Raw genomic sequence first — 20,421 nt, 5'->3', positions numbered from 1 at the left:
GTCTGTCTGCCGGTTGCTGTCTGTCTGCCGGTTGCTGTCTGTCTGCAGTTTGCTGTCTGTCTGCAGGTGTCAGATGGAGTCTAACTGTAATAACCGACTGAGTGGCAGGGCCAATATCATCCTCCACACTCTCACTCATGCTGGATGCATCTCAATTTCATAAACAAAATGTTCAGAGGCTGGGGCCTCATTTTGATTAATGTTGCCATGACAACTACATAATTCATGAATTGTATTAGCGTTCCATTTGTCTTTTTCTGAATCCTAATTCACCGGGGCTTTGGTGGAGAGAAAAGCCTATCTGCTTTTATCCTTTAGTGTCTGTTCTCTCCCCTTAATCCCTCCATCTACCCCACCCTCCCCAGCCGAAATGCTGACGTGTTGCCCCCTTGGTGTGGGATGAAGGGAACCAGAATGGCCCTACAGTCATGATGAACCTACAGGCCTTGTTTCTTATTTAAAAGATGCTCCCTCATCTGATCTGTATTTGTGTCTAACTAGCTCTACACTGACACCCATTGGCCAGAGAAGGAAATGTTGCTTGTCACCCCAGAAGAACAGAGACATCTCTTCAATAATATACACAAATAGAGTAGTAGCTGGCAGAAAAACATTTAGTTTACAGTGTATGGAAAATGGAAAATGGATCAGAAATACTGTATTTATTAGGCACCTTTTACAAAAATCTGACAAAACATTTGAATTTGACACTTTTAATTTGAGTCCCTATCTGGACTTAGATCAGATCTGTATGTAGAGGTCGGATTTGTGCAAATAATCATGGTATTTCCAGCTGAAGCAGAAAGGCAGTAATTCTCTCTTAGTCCTTACTGGACTGACAGCAGGGGTCTGAGTTGAGATGTCCTTCATTGTTGTCCCCACTCACGGCTAAAACCAAACACACAAACACACAGAGAGGTCCTGTCAAAATGAGTCACTTCACTTCAATTTGTCAGGGCTGGTCAGGGACATCAGTGACAGTTGGTACGCAAATTCCCTCATCTCTAACCCCTCCCTCTGTCCTCCCTCCACCTCTCCCCTATAGTCCACACCTCCCTACTCACCTCTCCGTCTCGCTCCCCCCACACTTCCCTCCTCACCTCTCTCCTTCCCTCTCCACCCACTCCTTCCTCCTCATCTCTCTCTTTCCCTCCCCCCCCTCCTTCCTCCTCATCTCTCTCCTTCCCTCTACGCCCACTCCTTCCTCCTCATCTCTCTCCTTCCCTCTCCCTCCACTCCTTCCTCCTCATCTCTCTCCTTCCCTCCGCCCACTCCTTCCTCCTCATCTCTCTCCTTCCCTCTCACCCCACTCCTTCCTCCTCATCTCTCTCCTTCCCTCACCCTTATCTCCTTCCTTATTCCTCATCCCTCCTTACCTCTCCCCCTCTCTTCCATTTCTCCCCACTCCCTTCCTCCTCACCTCTCTGCCTCCCTCTCTCTACCCCATTTCCCTCCACTCCCTCTCTCCCGCTTCATCCATCTCACCTCTCTCCTCCACTCCCCTCTATCCATCACCTCTCCCCTCCTTACCTCTCCCTTCCTCCTCCATCACATTCTCCTGGCTGGTGGTGGCTGAGGCCATGGGTGTGGTTTTGGGAGTGAGTTTGTCTCTAGGGCTGCTCTGCCCCTCCCAGATCACCGTGGAACCTCTATCTGCAGATTGTAGACGCCGGAGGGGCGAAGTCTTCTGGTCTCCGGGACTGAAGGACTGGGAAGCCAGCTTTCGACGGGAGCCGAGCTTTCGACGGCACCCCGAACCTGAACGCAGCGGCAGCCCACACAGCCCTTCCGTCTGGTCAGAGATACCCAGGGAGGGGGCACGTCGCAGGGGGGAGGGGGAGACGGGGGCACTGCGGGGGTCTGGAGGAGAGGAGAGAGAACAGAGGGGTGAGATATAACAGGGGGTAGGGTGAGGGAGAGAGACAGAGCCATAAAGAGAGGGAGTGATTTGAATGGGATTTGTGTTTGTGTATAATAGTATCTGTGGTCTCTCATTGAGTTGTTCAGTCTGTCTGTCTGTCTGTCTGTCTGTCTGTCTGTCTGTCTGTCTGTCTGTCTGTCTGTCTGTCTGTCTGTCTGTCTGTCTGTCTGTCTGTCTGTCTGTCTGTCTGTCTGTCTGTCTGTCTGTCTGTCTGTCTGTCTGTCTGTCTGTCTGTCTGTCTGTCTGTCTGTCTGTCTGTGTGTGTGTGTGTGTGTGTGTGTGTGGTCTCACCGGTCCCAGCAGCAGTCTGTGTGTTTGGTGGGTAGTCTGCACTGTCAGCCAGGTTCTCTATACTGCCAGCAGCGTAGACCGGAGCACGTCCCTCTCTCCCTCCTCCTCCTTTAGGCTTAATCAGCTTCTTCATCCTGTCTGCTATCCAGTTGGACTTCCTACAGAGAGGGATGGAGGGAGGGAGGAAAGGAAGGAGAGAGAGCGAGGGAGGGATGGAGAGAGGGAGATCAAGATCAATGGGAAGTGAGAGAGATGGAGAGAGTGTAGGGGGGTACAAAAAGAGGGATTTGGCCTTTGTCTGTGTGTCTGTGTCTGCATGTGTGTCTCTGCATCCAAACACCCTGCAGGAGTCCAGAAGAAACGCTGCAAAGACCACAGTGAGGACCTATTGGAGCGATGTGACATCAATCCCTCAAACCTGGAACCTCTCTTAACGTTTGTGTGTGTGTGTGTGTGTGTGTGTGTGTGTGTGTGTGTGTGTGTGTGTGTGTGTGTGTGTGTGTGTGTGTGTGTGTGTGTGTGTGTGTGTGTGTGTGTGTGTGTGTGTGTGTGTGTGTGTGTGTGTGTGTGTGTGTGTGTGTTTACTTGGCCTTGCTGGGTGTAAGCATGCAGGGGTCCAGGACTCTGTACTGATCCATGATTTTCTCCACCAGCTTCTGTTTCTCTCTACGCAGCTCACCCATCTTCTCCCTGGAGAGAGGAGAGAGGGAGAAGAAAGGAGAGAGGAGAGGAGAGAGGGTGAAGAGAGGAGGAGAGGAAAGGAGAGAGGGGGAGAGGTGAAGAGAGGTAAAGAGATGAGAGAAGGAGGAGAGGAGAGGGGAGGAGAGAGGGTGAAGAGAGGAGGAGAGGAAAAGAGAGAGGGAGGAGAGGGGAAGAAAGGTAAAGAGAGGAGAGAGGGAGGAGAGGAGAGGGGAGGAGAGAGGGTGAAGAGAGAAGAGAGGAGGAGAGGAAAGGAGAGAGGGAAGAGAGGGGAGGAGAGAGGGTGAAGAGAGGACGAGAGGAAAGGAGAGAGGGAAGAGAGGGGAAGAAAAGTAAAGAGAGGAGAGAGGGAGGAGAGGTTAGGAGACAGGAGACAAGAGGAGAGGTAAGGAGAGAGGGGAGGAGAGGGTAAGTGAAGAGAGGAGATGAGAGGAGAGGAGAGGTGAGAGGGGAGGAGAGGAGAGGTAAGGAGAGAGGGGAGAAAAGAAGAGAGGGAGGAGAGGAGAGGTAAGGAGAGAGGGGAGAAAAGAAGAGAGAGGGAGGAGAGGAGAGAGGGGGAGAGTTGAGGAGAGGAGAGATGAGAGGTAAGAAGAGAGGGGAGGAGAGGTGAGGAAATGAGAGAAGAGGTAAGGAGAGCGGGGAGGAGAGGAGAGGAGAGAGGGAGGAGAGGGAGGAGAGGGGAGGAGAGAGGGAGGAAAGAAGAGAGAGAGGAGAGGTGAGGAGAGGAGACAAGAGGAGCGAGGGAGGAGAGGTGAGGAGAGGTAAGGAGAGATGAGTCAAGAAAATAATAATAATCTTTACATGAATGTGTGTGTGTGTGTACTGACTGGTATTCTCTCTGCTGTGAGTGGTGCTGGTCCTTGCACTCCAGGCTCTGCTCCATCAGGTCTCTGTTCTGATTGGTCAGACTCTGATTCTGCTCCAACAGATGACGGTTCTCCTCCTCCATATTCCCCTTTAGCTGGGTCAGCAGCTACACACACAAACACACACACAGGTTTCAGAATAATGAATAGAAAAAATAAGTTGTGTGTGTGGGGGAGGTCCTCACTTTTTGGTCCCCACTTGGATAGTAAAGCCAAAGTGTGTGTGTGTGTGTGTGTGTGTGTGTGTGTGTGTGTGTGTGTGTGTGTGGTGTGTGTGTGTGTGTGTGTGTGTGTGTGTGTGTGTGTGCGTGAGACCCTCCCTTCCTCCTGACCTGGTACTGGTTGGTGAGGCGGTCGGTGCTGAGCTCCAGTCTCTGGTTGTTCTCCCTCAGAGAGCTGATCTCTCCCTCCAGCCTGGTCCTCTCCAGCTGGGCAGCACTGAGCTCCCCCCGCAGCACCGAGCCCTGGGCCAGCAGATCACTCTGCACCTGGGCCCACTCCCTCTGCACACCCTGCAGCCTGGGAGAACAGAACAACATACATTTACAGACAGACAGACAGACAGACAGACAGACAGACAGACAGACAGACAGACAGACAGACAGACAGACAGACAGACAGACAGACAGACAGACAGACAGACAGACAGACAGACAGACAGACAGACAGACAGACAGACAGACAGACAGACAGACAGACAGACAGACAGACAGACAGACAGACAGACAGAGAACCAAGGAGTTACTTGAAAAGATAAGAAGGTGAACCAGCAAGTCAGGCTATTTGTCAGTCAAACAACCAACTGCCAAGTGTCAGACGGAATAGATCAGGGATGAACTGAATAGATCAGGGATGAACTGAATAGATCAGGGATGAACTGAATAGATCAGGGATGAACTAAATAGATCAGGGATGAACTGAATAGATCAGGGATGAACTGAATCGATCAGGGATGAACTGAATGGATCAGGGATGAACTGAATAGATCAGGGATGAACTGAATAGACAAGGGATGAACTGAATAGATCAGGGATGTACTGAATAGCCCAGGGATGAACTGAATAGACCAGGGATACACTGAATGGATCAGGGATGAACTGAATAGACCAGGGATGAACTGAATGGATCAGGGATTACAGTTTTTCTCAGTCGCTTTGGTGCATTTCTTAGATCAAAAGTGCCATTCTTGATACTACTTGTACAAATTCCAAATCATCTAGTCACTTGTGCACATCATTAAAGCAATTTCTTATTCCTTTGAACAAATTGCAATTGCTTTTGTACATATTGCAATTGATAATGTACAAGTGTCATCTTTTTTCCACATTTTCAATTGCTCATGTCATGTTGATCAAAATATAGTAGATGATTCTCTGTTGAATAGTCTTACCCTCAAAACATCTAGGCATTAGTTCCTTGCATAAGCCATTACATGCAAAATTGTTGAACTATTTGTCATAAACTGTCAAGCATAGTTTTACACATTTCTATTAGACCTTTTGTACAAAAACGTGAATTGATGAATGGTGCAGGTGAAATTGACCCTCACTCATGAAGGAATGTAAAGTGTTAGTTCAACCAACAATCAACCAGTTGTCTAAATTGCTCAAAGGTGCATCTCATGAAGAATCAATTGGCAAGCATATATAGACAGACCACAACACAGAGTTGCAATTTTCCAATAATGGATGGACCAGGAAACGAACAGGGTCAACAGCCAAGAGGAGGAAGAAGAGGAGCAAGGATGCGTGGTGGAAGGCAAAACAGAGGAAGAGGCAGAAGAGGACATAGGCGCATATCTGATGACATAAGGGACACTATTGTAGACCATGTGGTCAATCATGGCCTTACAATGGCTGAGGCGGGTCGAAGGGTGCAGCCGAATATTGGGAGATCAACCGTGTCCTCAATAGTTCAAACGTTTCGAAGAGAGAACAGGTATGTCCACCAATGTACAGTGCACAGTTACTGTATATAAGCAGTATACTGTATACTTCCTACAATGCTTCATATTACAGTAGTCCACTTGTATTTCACAGCATACAGAAATATACTCTATACAGATACATACTGCACCCACCTGTATGTTTTACAGTAAAATGTGTGTTTGCATAGTTTTTGTCTATGTGAAAGTGTGTGATGCATCACTGCATTTTTCCACACATAGGACTGCAAGATTACCTCAAACCGGTGGCAGAGGACGCCTTTTCACACCTCAACAGGAGGAGGCTATTTGCACCATGGTCCGAGCAAACAATGCCATGAGACTCAGGGAAATACAAAGGACCATTATAGACGACAACGATGTATTTGAAAACATCCATATGGTTAGCATCTCAACCACCGACAGGGTGCTGTATAGAAACCAGATGAGTATGAAACAGCTGTACCGTGTACCATTCCAAAGGAATGAGGACAGAGTTAAGGAGCTACGGTACCAGTATGTACAGGTAAAACATATATCTATGTAACTACTTTACAGCAACATTTTATAGTGATACATAGTACAGTAAGCATAAACTGCACACATTTCCATTGCTGTGGAAGGAACATGCAATATATGTACATTTTATGTCACTCTTCCTTACCAAAACAAATTCAACTGTGTGTTCTGGGATATAGCGTATAATGGAGTTGGAATCAAGTGAACCCTCTCACAACTTTGTATACGTGGATGAGGCTGGCTTCAACCTGACCAAATGCAGAAGGCGGGGTCGGAATATCATCGGTCACAGAGCTACTGTGGATTTGCCAGGCCAACGGGGAGGAAATATCACCATGTGTGCTGCTATTTCGGAGCATGTTGTCCTAACCCATATCCCCCTTATAGCGCCATACAACACCCAGCATCTACTCAACTTTTTAGAGACTCTCTACAGGGATCTCATCCCTGATGATGAGAGGGGTCTGTTTAGAGAGGATTTGCCAAAGTATGTGGTCATTTGTGATAATGTGAGTTTCCATCGATCAAACATCATAAGGCAATGGTTTGTGACCCACCTGAGGATGCTCATAGAATTCCTCCCACCTTATTCACCATTCCTTAACCCAATTGAGGAGTTATTTTCAGCATGGAGGTGGAAGGTGTACGATCGTCAGCCACACACACAGATGACCCTGCTGGCTGCAATGGATGCAGCATGTGAGGACATCACAGTAGACGCCTGCAGAGGATGGATAAGGCATTCCAAAATATTCTTTCCACGTTGCATTGGAAGGGAAAATATCCGGTGTGATGTGGATGAGAATATGTGGGCCGACAGACAGGAACGTCTGGATGTGTAGAGACAGCACTAGAACAGTGCTGCGGGCAAAGTTGTGCCTTAGGGGTGGTTTCCTGTGTTTCTTTCTAGTTTCGTTTTTTTTCCTTTGTGCCCCTTGGGTTGTCCAGTCTCTTTCAATCAATAACCCACATACAGTAATATGTAAATAGTACTGTTGAAATTGATATATGCCATAGAAGTGCAGCCTTGTGCATTTTCAATACAGTAACTGTCATCCAAACTGTAGCCTAAGTTTACATCAGGTAATACTGTCAAAGTACACAGTTCCATTGACAACATGCCTAAACATTTTGACGACCTTGTTCGTGAACAATGACTCAATGACTTATCATTCTGATGACACTGACATGATCATTGGCATGAATATTTACTTTTGAGAGATGTACTAAGGATTTTTAGTGACTGACTAGCTTTAGAAACACATCTATTGTATATTGCAGTTTGTACAAATTGTTCTGAGAAATGCCCTTATTATTTTGCACATGTTAGGGATGATGTGAAAAATGCACCAAAGCGACTGAGAAAAACTGTAACTGAATAGATCAGGGATGAACTGAAAAGATCAGGGATGAACTGAATGGATCAGGGATGAATTGAATGGACCAGGGATGAACTGAATGGACCAAAGATGACCTTAATGGATCAGGGATGAACTGAATGAACCAGGGATGACCTGAATGGACCAGGGATGACCTGAATAGATCAGGGATGAACTGAATAGATCAGGGACGAACTGAATGGACCAGGGATGAACTGAATAGATCAGGGATGACCTGAATGGACCAGGGATGAACTGAATAGATCAGGGATGACCTGAATGGACCAGGGATGACCTGAATGGTCCAGGGATGACCTGTAATGCCCTGGCCATAGAGAGGGGTTTTTGTTCTTTATTTTGGTTAGGCCAGGGTGTTACATTGGGTGGGCGTTCTATGTTCCTTTTTCTATGGTTTTGTATTTCTTTGTTTTGGGCCGTGTGTAGCTCCCAATCAGGCACAGCTGAAGCTCGTTGTTGCTGATTGGGAGTCACACATAAGGAGCATGTTTTTCCTTTGGGTTTTGGTGGGTAATTGTTTCTGTTAGTGTTTTGCACCTGACAGGACTGTTTGGCTGTCGGTTTTCTTGTTTTGTTTGTATAGTGTTCTTTCTTTATTAAATATTCAATGATGAACACTAACTCCGCTGCATCTTGGTCTCTCTCTCACGACAGCCCTTACAGAATTACCCACCAACAACGGACCAAGCAGCGGAGGAAGGAGCAGCGCCAGGAGGAGCAAGGATCCTGGACCAGGGAGAGAAAGGACTGGGCATGGGAGGACATCCTGGACGGCAAGGGATCCTACACTTGGGAAGAGATCCTGGTCGGAAGGGATCGCCTCCCATGGGAACAGGTAGAGGCACTCAGAAGAGTGGAGGCAGCAGGAAAGAAGGACCAACGGTATGAGGGAACACGGCTGGCAAGGAAGCCCGAGAGGCAGCCCCCCAAAAAAATTGGGGGGGGGGGGGGGGGGGGCACACGGGGAGTGTGGCAGAGTCAGGTTGGAGACCTGAGCCAGCTCCCCGTGCTTACAGGAGGCAGCGCAGTACTGGTCAGACACCGTGTTATGCGGTAAACCGCACGGTGTCCCCAGTACGCGCGGAGAGCTCAGTGCGTCTTCAGGACCCGGTCTATCCTGTGCCTGCGCCCAGAACCAGGCCTCCTGCATGTCTCCCCATCTTGGTCAAGCCTGTGCCTGCTCCGCGGACCAGGCCTCCAGTGGGTCTCCCCATCCTGGTCAAGCCTGTGCCGGCTCCACGGACCAGGCCTCCAGTGGGTCTCCCCATCCTGGTCAGTCCTGTGCCTGCTCAACGGACCCGGCCTCCAGTGGGTCTCCCCATCCTGGTCAGTCCTGTGCCTCCTCCTAGGACCAGGCCACCAGTGGGTCTCCCCATCCTGGTCCGTCCTGTGCCACCTCCCAGGACTAGGCCTCCAGTGGGTCTCGCCAGTCCGGAGCCGCCAGAGCTGCCCGCCAGTCCGGAGCCGCCAGAGCTGCCCGCCAGTCCGGAGCCGCCAGAGCTGCCCGCCAGTCCGGAGCCGCCAGAGCCGTCCGCCTGTCCGGAGCCGCCAGAGCCACCCGCCTGTCCGGCGCCGCCAGAGCCGCCCGCCTGTCCGGAGCCGCCAGAGCCGCCCGCCTGTCCAGAGCAGTCAGAGCCGCCCGTCAGCCCAGTGAGTCCTGTGCCTACGCCTAGGGCCAGGCCTCTAACATGTCTCCTCAGCCTGGTGAATCCTGGGTCAGTGCCGCCGGAGCCGCCAGGGACGCCCGCCAGCCGGGCGCAGCCAGGGACGCCCGCCAGCCGGGCGCAGCCATCGCCGCCCGCCAGTCGGGTGCAACCATCGCTGCCCGCCAGCCGGGCGCAGCCATCGCCGCCCGCCAGCCGGGTGCAGCCATCCCCGCCGGGAGCAGTCAGGGTCGCCCACCAGACCTTCGGCGCGGCCAAGTGCGCCACCTAAGAGGGCGACGCCAAGGGTGGAACAGAGGCCACGTCCCGCACCTGAGCCGCCGCCGTAAGAAGGCCCACCCGGACCCTCCCCTTCAGTGTCAGGTTTTGCCAGAGTCCGCACCTGGGGGGGGGGGGGGGGGGTACTGTAACGCCCTGGCCATAGAGAGGGTTTTTTTTTTCTTTATTTTGGTTAGGCCAGGGTGTTACATTGGGTGGGAGTTCTATGTTCCTTTTTCTATGGTTTTGTATTTCTTTGTTTTGGGCCGTGTGTGGCTCCCAATCAGGCACAGCTGAAGCTCGTTGTTGCTGATTGGGAGTCACACATAAGGAGCATGTTTTTCCTTTGGGTTTTGTGGGTAATTGTTTCTGTTAGTGTTTTGCACCTGACAGGACTGTTTGGCTATCGGTTTTCTTGTTTTGTTTGTATAGTGTTCTTTCTTTATTTAATATTGAATGATGAACACTAACTCCGCTGCACCTTGGTCTCTCTCTCACGACAGCCCTTACATGACCTGAATGGACAAGGGATGAACTGAATGGACCAGGGATGACCTGAATGGATCAGGGATGAACTGAATGGACCAGAGATGAACTGAATGGATCAGGGATGAACTGAATAGATCAGGGATGACCTGAATAGATCAGGGATGAACTGAATGGACCAGGGATGAACTGAATGGACCAGGGATGACCTGAATGGATGAGGGATGAACTGAATGGACCAGAGATGAACTGAATGGATCAGGGATGAACTGAATAGATCAGGGATGACCTGAATAGATCAGGGATGAACTGAATGGACCAGGGATGAACTGAATAGATCAAGGATGAACTGAATGGACCAGGGATGAACTGAATAGATCAGGGATGACCTGAATAGTTCAGGGATGAACTGAATAGACCAGGGATGAACTGAATAGATCAAGGATGAACTGAATGGATCAGGGATTAACTGAATAGATCAGGGATGATCTGAATAGATCAGTGATGAACTGAATAGATCAAGGATGAACTGAATGGATCAGAGATTAACTGAATGAATCAGGGATGATTAGAATGGATCAGGGATGAACTGAATGGACCAGGGATGAACTGAATGGACCAGGGATGACCTGAATGGACCAGAGATAACCTGAATAGATCAGGGATGAACTGAATGGACCAGGGATGAACTGAATAGATCAGGAATGACCTGATTGGACCAGGGATGTCCTGAATGGACCAGGGATGACCTGAATGGACCAGGGATGAACTTAATAGATCAGGGATGAACTGGATGGATCAGGGATGAACTGAATGGACCAGGGATGAACTGAATAGATCAGGGATGAATTGAATGGACCAGGGATGAACTGAATGGACCAGGGATAACCTGAATAGATCAGGGGTGAACTGAATGGACCAGGGATAACCTGAATAGATCAGGGATAAACTGAATAGATCAGGGATGAAATGAATGGACCAGGGATGAACTGAAAAGATCAGGGATGACCTGAATGGACCAGGGATGACCTGAATGGACCAGGGATGACCTGAATACATCAGGGATGAACTGAATGGACCAGGGATGAACTGAATGGACCAGGGATGAACTGAATGGATCAGGGATGAACTGAATAGATCAGGAATAAACTGAATGGACCAGGGATGACCTGAATGGGCCAGGGATAAACTGAATAGATCAGGGATGAACTGAATGGACCAGGGATGAACTGAATAGATTAGGGATGAACTGAATGGACCAGTGATGAACTGAATGGATCGGGGATGGACTGAATAGATTAGGGATGATCTGAATGGACCAGGGATGAACTGAATAGATCAGGGATGGACTGAATAGATCAGGGATGAACTGAATGGACCAGGGATCAACTGAATAGATCAGGGATGAACTGAATGGACCAGGGATGAACTGAAAAGATCAGGTATGACCTGAATAGATCAGGGGTGAACTGAATAGATCAGGGATGACCTGAATAGACCAGGGATGACCTGAATAGATCAGGGATGAACTGAATGGACCAGGAATGAACTTAATGGACCAGGGATGAACTGAATGGATCAGGGATGAACTGAATAGATCAGGGAGGAACTGAATAGACCAGGGATGAAATGAATAGACCAGGGATTAACTGAATAGGCCAGGGATTAACTGAATGGACCAGGGAGGAACTGAATAGATCAGGGATAAACTGAATAGATCAGGGATGAACTGAATGGACCAGGGATGAACTGAATGGACCAGGGATGAACTGAATAGATCAGGGATGAACTGAATGGACCAGGGATTAACTGAATAGATCAGGGATGAACTGAATGGACCAGGGATGAACTGAATAGATCAGGGATGAACTGATTGGACCAGGAATTAACTGAATGGACCAGGGATGAACTGAATGGACCAAGGATGAATTGAATGGACCAGGGATGAAATGAATAGATCAGGGATGAACTGAATGGACCAGGGATTAACTCAATAGATCAGGGATGAACTGAATGGACCAGGAATGAACTTAACTGACCAGGGATGTACTGAATAGATCAGGGATGAACTGAATAGATCAGGGATGACCTGAATGGACCAGGGATGACCTAAATGGATCAGGGATGACCTGAATAGATCAGGGATTAACTGAATGGATCAGGGATGAACTGAATGGACCAGGGATGAACTGAATAGATCAGGGATGAACTGATTGGACCAGGAATTAACTGAATGGACCAGGGATGAACTGAATGGACCAGGGATGAATTGAATAGATCAGGGATGACCTGAATGGACCAGGGATGACCTAAATGGATCAGGGATGACCTGAATAGATCAGGGATTAACTGAATGGATCAGGGATGAACTGAATGGACCAGGGATGAACTGAATGGATCAGGGATGAACTGAATAGATCAGGGATAAACTGAATGGACAAGGGATGACCTGAATGGGCCAGGGATGAACTGAATAGATCAGGGATGAACTGAATGGACCAGGGATGAACTGAATGGACCAGTGATGAACTGAATGGATCGGGGTTAACTGAATAGATCAGGGATGATCTGAATGGACGAGGGATGAACTGAATAGATCAGGGATAGACTGAATAGGTCAGGGATGGACTGAATGGACCAGGTTCAACTGAATAGATCAGGGATAAACTGATTGAACCAGGGATGAACTGAATAGATCAGGTATGACCTGAATAGATCAGGGGTGACCTGAATAGATCAGGGATGAACTGAATAGACCAGGTATTAACTGAATTGACCAGGGATGAACTGAATAGATCAGGGATGAACTGAATAGACCACGGATGAACTGAATAGTTCAGGGATAAACTGAATAGATCTGGGATGAACTGAATAGATCACGGATGAACTGAATGGACCAAGGATGAATTGAATAGATCAGGGATTAACTGAATGGACCAGGGATGAACTGAATGGACCAGGGATGACCTGAATAGATCAGGGATGAACTGAATGGACCAGGAATGAAGTTAATGGACCAGGGATGAACTGAATAGATCAGGGATGAACTGAATAGACCAGGGATGAACTGAATAGACCAGGGATTAACTGAATGGACCAGGGATGAACTGAATAGACCAGTGATGAACTGAATAGTTCAGGGATGAACTGAATAGATCAGGGATGAACTGAATAGATCGCAGATGAACTGAATGGACCAGTGATGAACTGAATAGATCAGGGATGAACTGAATGGACCAGGATGAACTGAATGGACCAGGAATGAACTGAAAAGATCAGGGATGAACTGAATGGACCAGGGATGAACTGAATGGACCAGGGATGAACTGAATAGATCAGGGATGAACTGAATGGACCAGGGATTGACTGAATAGATCAGGTATGAACTGAATGGACCAGGGATGAACTGAATAGATCAGGGATGAACTGATTGGACCAGGAATGAACTGAATGGACCAGGGATGAACTGAATAGATCAGGGATGACCTGAATGGAGCAGGGATGAACTGAATAGATCAGGGATGACCTGAATGGACCAGGGATGACCTGAATGGACCAGGGATGACCTGAATAGTTCAGGGATGAACTGAATAGATCAGGGATGAACTGAATAGATCACGGATGAACTGAATGGACCAGGGATGAACTAAATAGATCAGGGATGAACTGAATGGACCAGGATGAACTGAATGGACCAGGGATGAACTGAATAGATCAGGGATGAACTGAATGGACCAGGGATGAACTGAATGGACCAGGGATGAACTGAATGGATCAGGGATGAACTGAATGGACCAGGGATTAACTGAATAGATCAGGGATGAACTGAATGGACCAGGGATGAACTGAATGGACCATGGATGAACTGAATGGATCAGGGATGAACTGAATGGACCAGGGATTAACTGAATAGATCAGGGATGAACTGAATAGATCTGGGATGAACTGAATAGATCACGGATGAACTGAATGGACCAGGGATGAATTGAATAGTTCAGGGATTAACTGAATGGACCAGGGATGAACTGAATGGACCAGGGATGACCTGAATAGATCAGGGATGAACTGAATGGACCAGGAATGAACTTAATGGACCAGGGATGAACTGAATAGATCAGGGATGACCTGAATAGTTCAGGGATGAACTGAATAGACCAGGGATGAACTGAATAGATCAAGGATGAACTGAATGGATCAGAGAGTAACTGAATGGATCAGGGATGAACTGAATGGATCAGGGATGACCTGAATGGACCAGGGATGAACTGAATGGACTAGGGATGAACTGAATAGATCAGGAATGACCTGAATGGACCAGGGATGAACTGAATGGACCAGGGATGACCTGAATGGACCAGGAATTAACTTAATAGATCAGGGATGAACTGAATGGATCAGGGATTAACTGAATGGACCAGGGATGAACTGAATAGATAAGGGATGGACTGAATAGATCAGGGATGGACTGAATGGACCAGGGATCAACTGAATAGATCAGGGATAAACTGATTGAACCAGGGATGAACTGAATAGATCAGGTATGACCTGAATAGATCAGGGGTGAACTGAATAGATCAGGGATGACTGAATAGACCAGGGATGAACTGAATAGATCAGGGATGAACTGAATAGACCAGGTATTAACTGAATTGACCAGGGATGAACTGAATAGATCAGGGATGAACTGAATAGACCAGGGATGACCTGAATAGTTCAGGGATAAACTGAATAGATCTGGGATGAACTGAATAGATCACGGATGAACTGAATGGACCAAGGATGAATTGAATAGATCAGGGATTAACTGAATGGACCAGGGATGAACTGAATGGACCAGGGATGAACTGAATAGATCAGGGATGAACTGAATGGACCAGGAATGAACTTAATGGACCAGGGATGAACTGAATAGATCAGGGATGAACTGAATAGACCAGGGATGAACTGAATAGACCAGGGATTAACTGAATGGACCAGGGATGAACTGAATGGACCAGGGATTAACTGAATAGATCAGGGATGAACTGAATGGACCAGGAATGAACTTAACTGACCAGGGATGAACTGAATAGATCAGGGATGAACTGAATAGACCAGGGATTAACTGAATGGACCAGGGATGAACTGAATAGACCAGTGATGAACTGAATAGTTCAGGGATGAACTGAATAGATCAGGGATGAACTGAATAGATCGCAGATGAACTGAATGGACCAGTGATGAACTGAATAGATCAGGGATGAACTGAATGGACCAGGATGAACTGAATGGACCAGGAATGAACTGAAAAGATCAGGGATGAACTGAATGGACCAGGGATGAACTGAATGGACCAGGGATGAACTGAATAGATCAGGGATGAATAGAATGGACCAGGGATTGACTGAATAGATCAGGTATGAACTGAATGGACCAGGGATGAACTGAATAGATCAGGGATGAACTGATTGGACCAGGAATGAACTGAATGGAACAGGGATGAACTGAATAGACAAGGGATGAACTGAATAGATCAGGGATGAACTGAATGGACCAGGGATGAACTGAATAGATCAGGGATGACGGATTGGACAAGGAATGAACTGAATGGACCAGGGATGAACTGAATAGATCAGGGATGACCTGAATGGAGCAGGGATGAACTGAATAGATCAGGGATGACCTGAATGGACCAGGGATGACCTGAATGGACCAGGGATGAACTGAATAGTTCAGGGATGAACTGAATAGATCAGGGATGAACTGAATAGATCACGGATGAACTGAATGGACCAGGGATGAACTAAATAGATCAGGGATGAACTGAATGGACCAGGATGACCTGAATGGACCAGGGATGAACTGAATAGATCAGGGATGAACTGAATGGACCAGGGATGAACTGAATGGTCCAGGGATGAACTGAATGGATCAGGGATGAACTGAATGGACCAGGGATTAACTGAATAGATCAGGGATGAACTGAATGGACCAGGGATGAACTGAATGGACCAGGGATGAACTGAATGGATCAGGGATGAACTGAATGGACCAGGGATTAACTGAATAGATCAGGGATGGACTGAATGGACCAGGGATTGACTGAATAGATCAGGTATGAACTGAATGGACCAGGGATGAACTGAATAGATCAGGGATGAACTGATTGGACCAGGAATGAACTGAATGGACCAGGGATGAACTGAATGGAACAGGGATGGACTGAATAGACCAGGGATGAACTGAATAGATCAGGGATGAACTGAATGGACCAGGGATGAACTGAATAGATCAGGGATGACGGATTGGACCAGGAATGAACTGAATGGACCAGGGATGAACTGAATAGATCAGGGATGACCTGAATGGAGCAGGGATGAACTGAATAGATCAGGGATGACCTGAATGGACCAGGGATGACCTGAATGGACCAGGGATGAACTGAATAGTTCAGGGATGAACTGAATAGATCAGGGATGAACTGAATAGATCACGGATGAACTGAATGGACCAGGGATGAACTAAATAGATCAGGGATGAACTGAATGCACCAGGATGACCTGAATGGACCAGGGATGAACTGAATAGATCAGGGATGAACTGAATGGACCAGGGATGAACTGAATGGACCAGGGATGAACTGAATGGATCAGGGATGAACTGAATGGACCAGGGATTAACTGAATAGATCAGGGATGAACTGAATGGACCAGGGATGAACTGAATGGACCAGGGATGAACTGAATGGATCAGGGATGAACTGAATGGACCAGGGATTAACTGAATAGATCAGGGATGAACTGAATGGACCAGGGATGAACTGAATAGATCAGGGATGAACTGATTGGACCAGGAATGAACTGAATAGACCAGGGATGACTGAAAAGTTCAGGGATGAACTGAATAGATCTGGGATGAACTGAATAGATCACGGATGAACTGAATGGACCAGGGATGAATTGAATAGTTCAGGGATTAACTGAATGGACCAGGGATGAACTGAATGGACCAGGGATGACCTGAATAGATCAGGGATGAACTGAATGGACCAGGAATGAACTTAATGGACCAGGGATGAACTGAATAGATCAGGGATGAACTGAATAGTTCAGGGATGAACTGAATAGACCAGGGATGAACTGAATAGATCAAGGATGAATTGAATGGATCAGAGAGTAACTGAATGGATCAGGGATGAACTGAATGGATCAGGGATGAACTGAATGGAACAGGGATGAACTGAATGGACTAGGGATGAACTGAATAGATCAGGAATGACCTGAATGGACCAGGGATGACCTAAATGGACCAGGGATGACCTGAATGGACCAGGAATTAACTTAATAGATAAGGGATGAACTGAATGGATCAGGGATGAACTGAATGGACCAGGGATGAACTGAATAGATCAGGGATGAATTGAATGGACCAGGGAGGAACTGAATGGACCAGGGATAACCTGAATAGATCAGGGATGAACTGAATAGATCAGGGATGACCTGAATGGACCAGGGATGATCTGAATAGATCAGGGATGACCTGAATGGACCAGGGAAGACCCTAAATGGATCAGGGATGACCTGAATAGATCATGGATGAACTGAATGGACCAGGGATGAACTAAATGGACCAGGGATGAACTGAATGGATCAGGGATCAACTGAATAGATCAGGGATGAACTGAATGGACCAGGGATGACCTGAATAGATCAGGGATGAACTGAATGGACCAGGATGAACTGAATGGACCAGGAATGAACTGAAAAGATCAGGGATGAACTGAATGGACCAGGGATGAACTGAACGGACCAGGGATGAACTGAATAGATCAGGGATTAACTGAATGGACCAGGGATGAACTGAATGGACCAGGGATGAACTGAATAGATCAGGGATGAACTGAATGGACCAGGAATGAACTTAATGGACCAGGGATGAACTGAATAGATCAGGGATGAACTGAATAGACCAGGGATGAACTGAATAGACCAGGGATTAACTGAATGGACCAGGGATGAACTGAATGGACCAGGGATTAACTGAATAGATCAGGGATGAACTGAATGGACCAGGAATGAACTTAACTGACCAGGGATGAACTGAATAGATCAGGGATGAACTGAATAGACCAGGGATTAACTGAATGGACCAGGGATGAACTGAATAGACCAGTGATGAACTGAATAGTTCAGGGATGAACTGAATAGATCAGGGATGAACTGAATAGATCGCAGATGAACTGAATGGACCAGTGATGAACTGAATAGATCAGGGATGAACTGAATGGACCAGGATGAACTGAATGGACCAGGAATGAACTGAAAAGATCAGGGATGAACTGAATGGACCAGGGATGAACTGAATGGACCAGGGATGAACTGAATAGATCAGGGATGAATAGAATGGACCAGGGATTGACTGAATAGATCAGGTATGAACTGAATGGACCAGGGATGAACTGAATAGATCAGGGATGAACTGATTGGACCAGGAATGAACTGAATGGAACAGGGATGAACTGAATAGACAAGGGATGAACTGAATAGATCAGGGATGAACTGAATGGACCAGGGATGAACTGAATAGATCAGGGATGACGGATTGGACAAGGAATGAACTGAATGGACCAGGGATGAACTGAATAGATCAGGGATGACCTGAATGGAGCAGGGATGAACTGAATAGATCAGGGATGACCTGAATGGACCAGGGATGACCTGAATGGACCAGGGATGAACTGAATAGTTCAGGGATGAACTGAATAGATCAGGGATGAACTGAATAGATCACGGATGAACTGAATGGACCAGGGATGAACTAAATAGATCAGGGATGAACTGAATGGACCAGGATGACCTGAATGGACCAGGGATGAACTGAATAGATCAGGGATGAACTGAATGGACCAGGGATGAACTGAATGGTCCAGGGATGAACTGAATGGATCAGGGATGAACTGAATGGACCAGGGATTAACTGAATAGATCAGGGATGAACTGAATGGACCAGGGATGAACTGAATGGACCAGGGATGAACTGAATGGATCAGGGATGAACTGAATGGACCAGGGATTAACTGAATAGATCAGGGATGGACTGAATGGACCAGGGATTGACTGAATAGATCAGGTATGAACTGAATGGACCAGGGATGAACTGAATAGATCAGGGATGAACTGATTGGACCAGGAATGAACTGAATGGACCAGGGATGAACTGAATGGAACAGGGATGGACTGAATAGACCAGGGATGAACTGAATAGATCAGGGATGAACTGAATGGACCAGGGATGAACTGAATAGATCAGGGATGACGGATTGGACCAGGAATGAACTGAATGGACCAGGGATGAACTGAATAGATCAGGGATGACCTGAATGGAGCAGGGATGAACTGAATAGATCAGGGATGACCTGAATGGACCAGGGATGACCTGAATGGACCAGGGATGAACTGAATAGTTCAGGGATGAACTGAATAGATCAGGGATGAACTGAATAGATCACGGATGAACTGAATGGACCAGGGATGAACTAAATAGATCAGGGATGAACTGAATGCACCAGGATGACCTGAATGGACCAGGGATGAACTGAATAGATCAGGGATGAACTGAATGGACCAGGGATGAACTGAATGGACCAGGGATGAACTGAATGGATCAGGGATGAACTGAATGGACCAGGGATTAACTGAATAGATCAGGGATGAACTGAATGGACCAGGGATGAACTGAATGGACCAGGGATGAACTGAATGGATCAGGGATGAACTGAATGGACCAGGGATTAACTGAATAGATCAGGGATGAACTGAATGGACCAGGGATGAACTGAATAGATCAGGGATGAACTGATTGGACCAGGAATGAACTGAATAGACCAGGGATGACTGAAAAGTTCAGGGATGAACTGAATAGATCTGGGATGAACTGAATAGATCACGGATGAACTGAATGGACCAGGGATGAATTGAATAGTTCAGGGATTAACTGAATGGACCAGGGATGAACTGAATGGACCAGGGATGACCTGAATAGATCAGGGATGAACTGAATGGACCAGGAATGAACTTAATGGACCAGGGATGAACTGAATAGATCAGGGATGAACTGAATAGTTCAGGGATGAACTGAATAGACCAGGGATGAACTGAATAGATCAAGGATGAATTGAATGGATCAGAGAGTAACTGAATGGATCAGGGATGAACTGAATGGATCAGGGATGAACTGAATGGAACAGGGATGAACTGAATGGACTAGGGATGAACTGAATAGATCAGGAATGACCTGAATGGACCAGGGATGACCTAAATGGACCAGGGATGACCTGAATGGACCAGGAATTAACTTAATAGATAAGGGATGAACTGAATGGATCAGGGATGAACTGAATGGACCAGGGATGAACTGA

At 47.2% G+C, this 20,421-nt stretch overlaps 1 protein-coding gene across 3 annotated transcripts in view; it reads right to left on the bottom strand.

The window, feature by feature from the left end:
- Nucleotides 1-647: 647 nt before the first annotated feature.
- The window catches only part of LOC106612079 (uncharacterized), a 135,430-nt gene continuing 115,656 nt past the window's right edge, over nt 648-20,421 (bottom strand). For all 3 annotated transcript variants that reach the window (XM_045724135.2, XM_045724136.2, XM_045724137.2), the window contains exons 23-28: nt 4,110-4,296; nt 3,739-3,884; nt 2,798-2,902; nt 2,213-2,370; nt 1,531-1,860; nt 648-888 (exon numbers count right to left, since the gene is read on the bottom strand). In XM_045724135.2, coding sequence (XP_045580091.1) covers nt 821-888; nt 1,531-1,860; nt 2,213-2,370; nt 2,798-2,902; nt 3,739-3,884; nt 4,110-4,296 — 994 coding nt within the window. In that variant the 3' untranslated portion in view covers nt 648-820. The remainder of the gene's footprint in view (nt 889-1,530; nt 1,861-2,212; nt 2,371-2,797; nt 2,903-3,738; nt 3,885-4,109; nt 4,297-20,421) is intronic.

Source organism: Salmo salar, chromosome 09 (genome assembly GCF_965601325.2).
Source record: "Salmo salar chromosome 09, fSalSal1, whole genome shotgun sequence".
Lineage (NCBI taxonomy): Eukaryota > Metazoa > Chordata > Actinopteri > Salmoniformes > Salmonidae > Salmo > Salmo salar.
The sequence above is the reverse complement of the archived record's forward strand: the minus strand, read 5'-3'. Positions and strand labels throughout refer to the sequence as shown.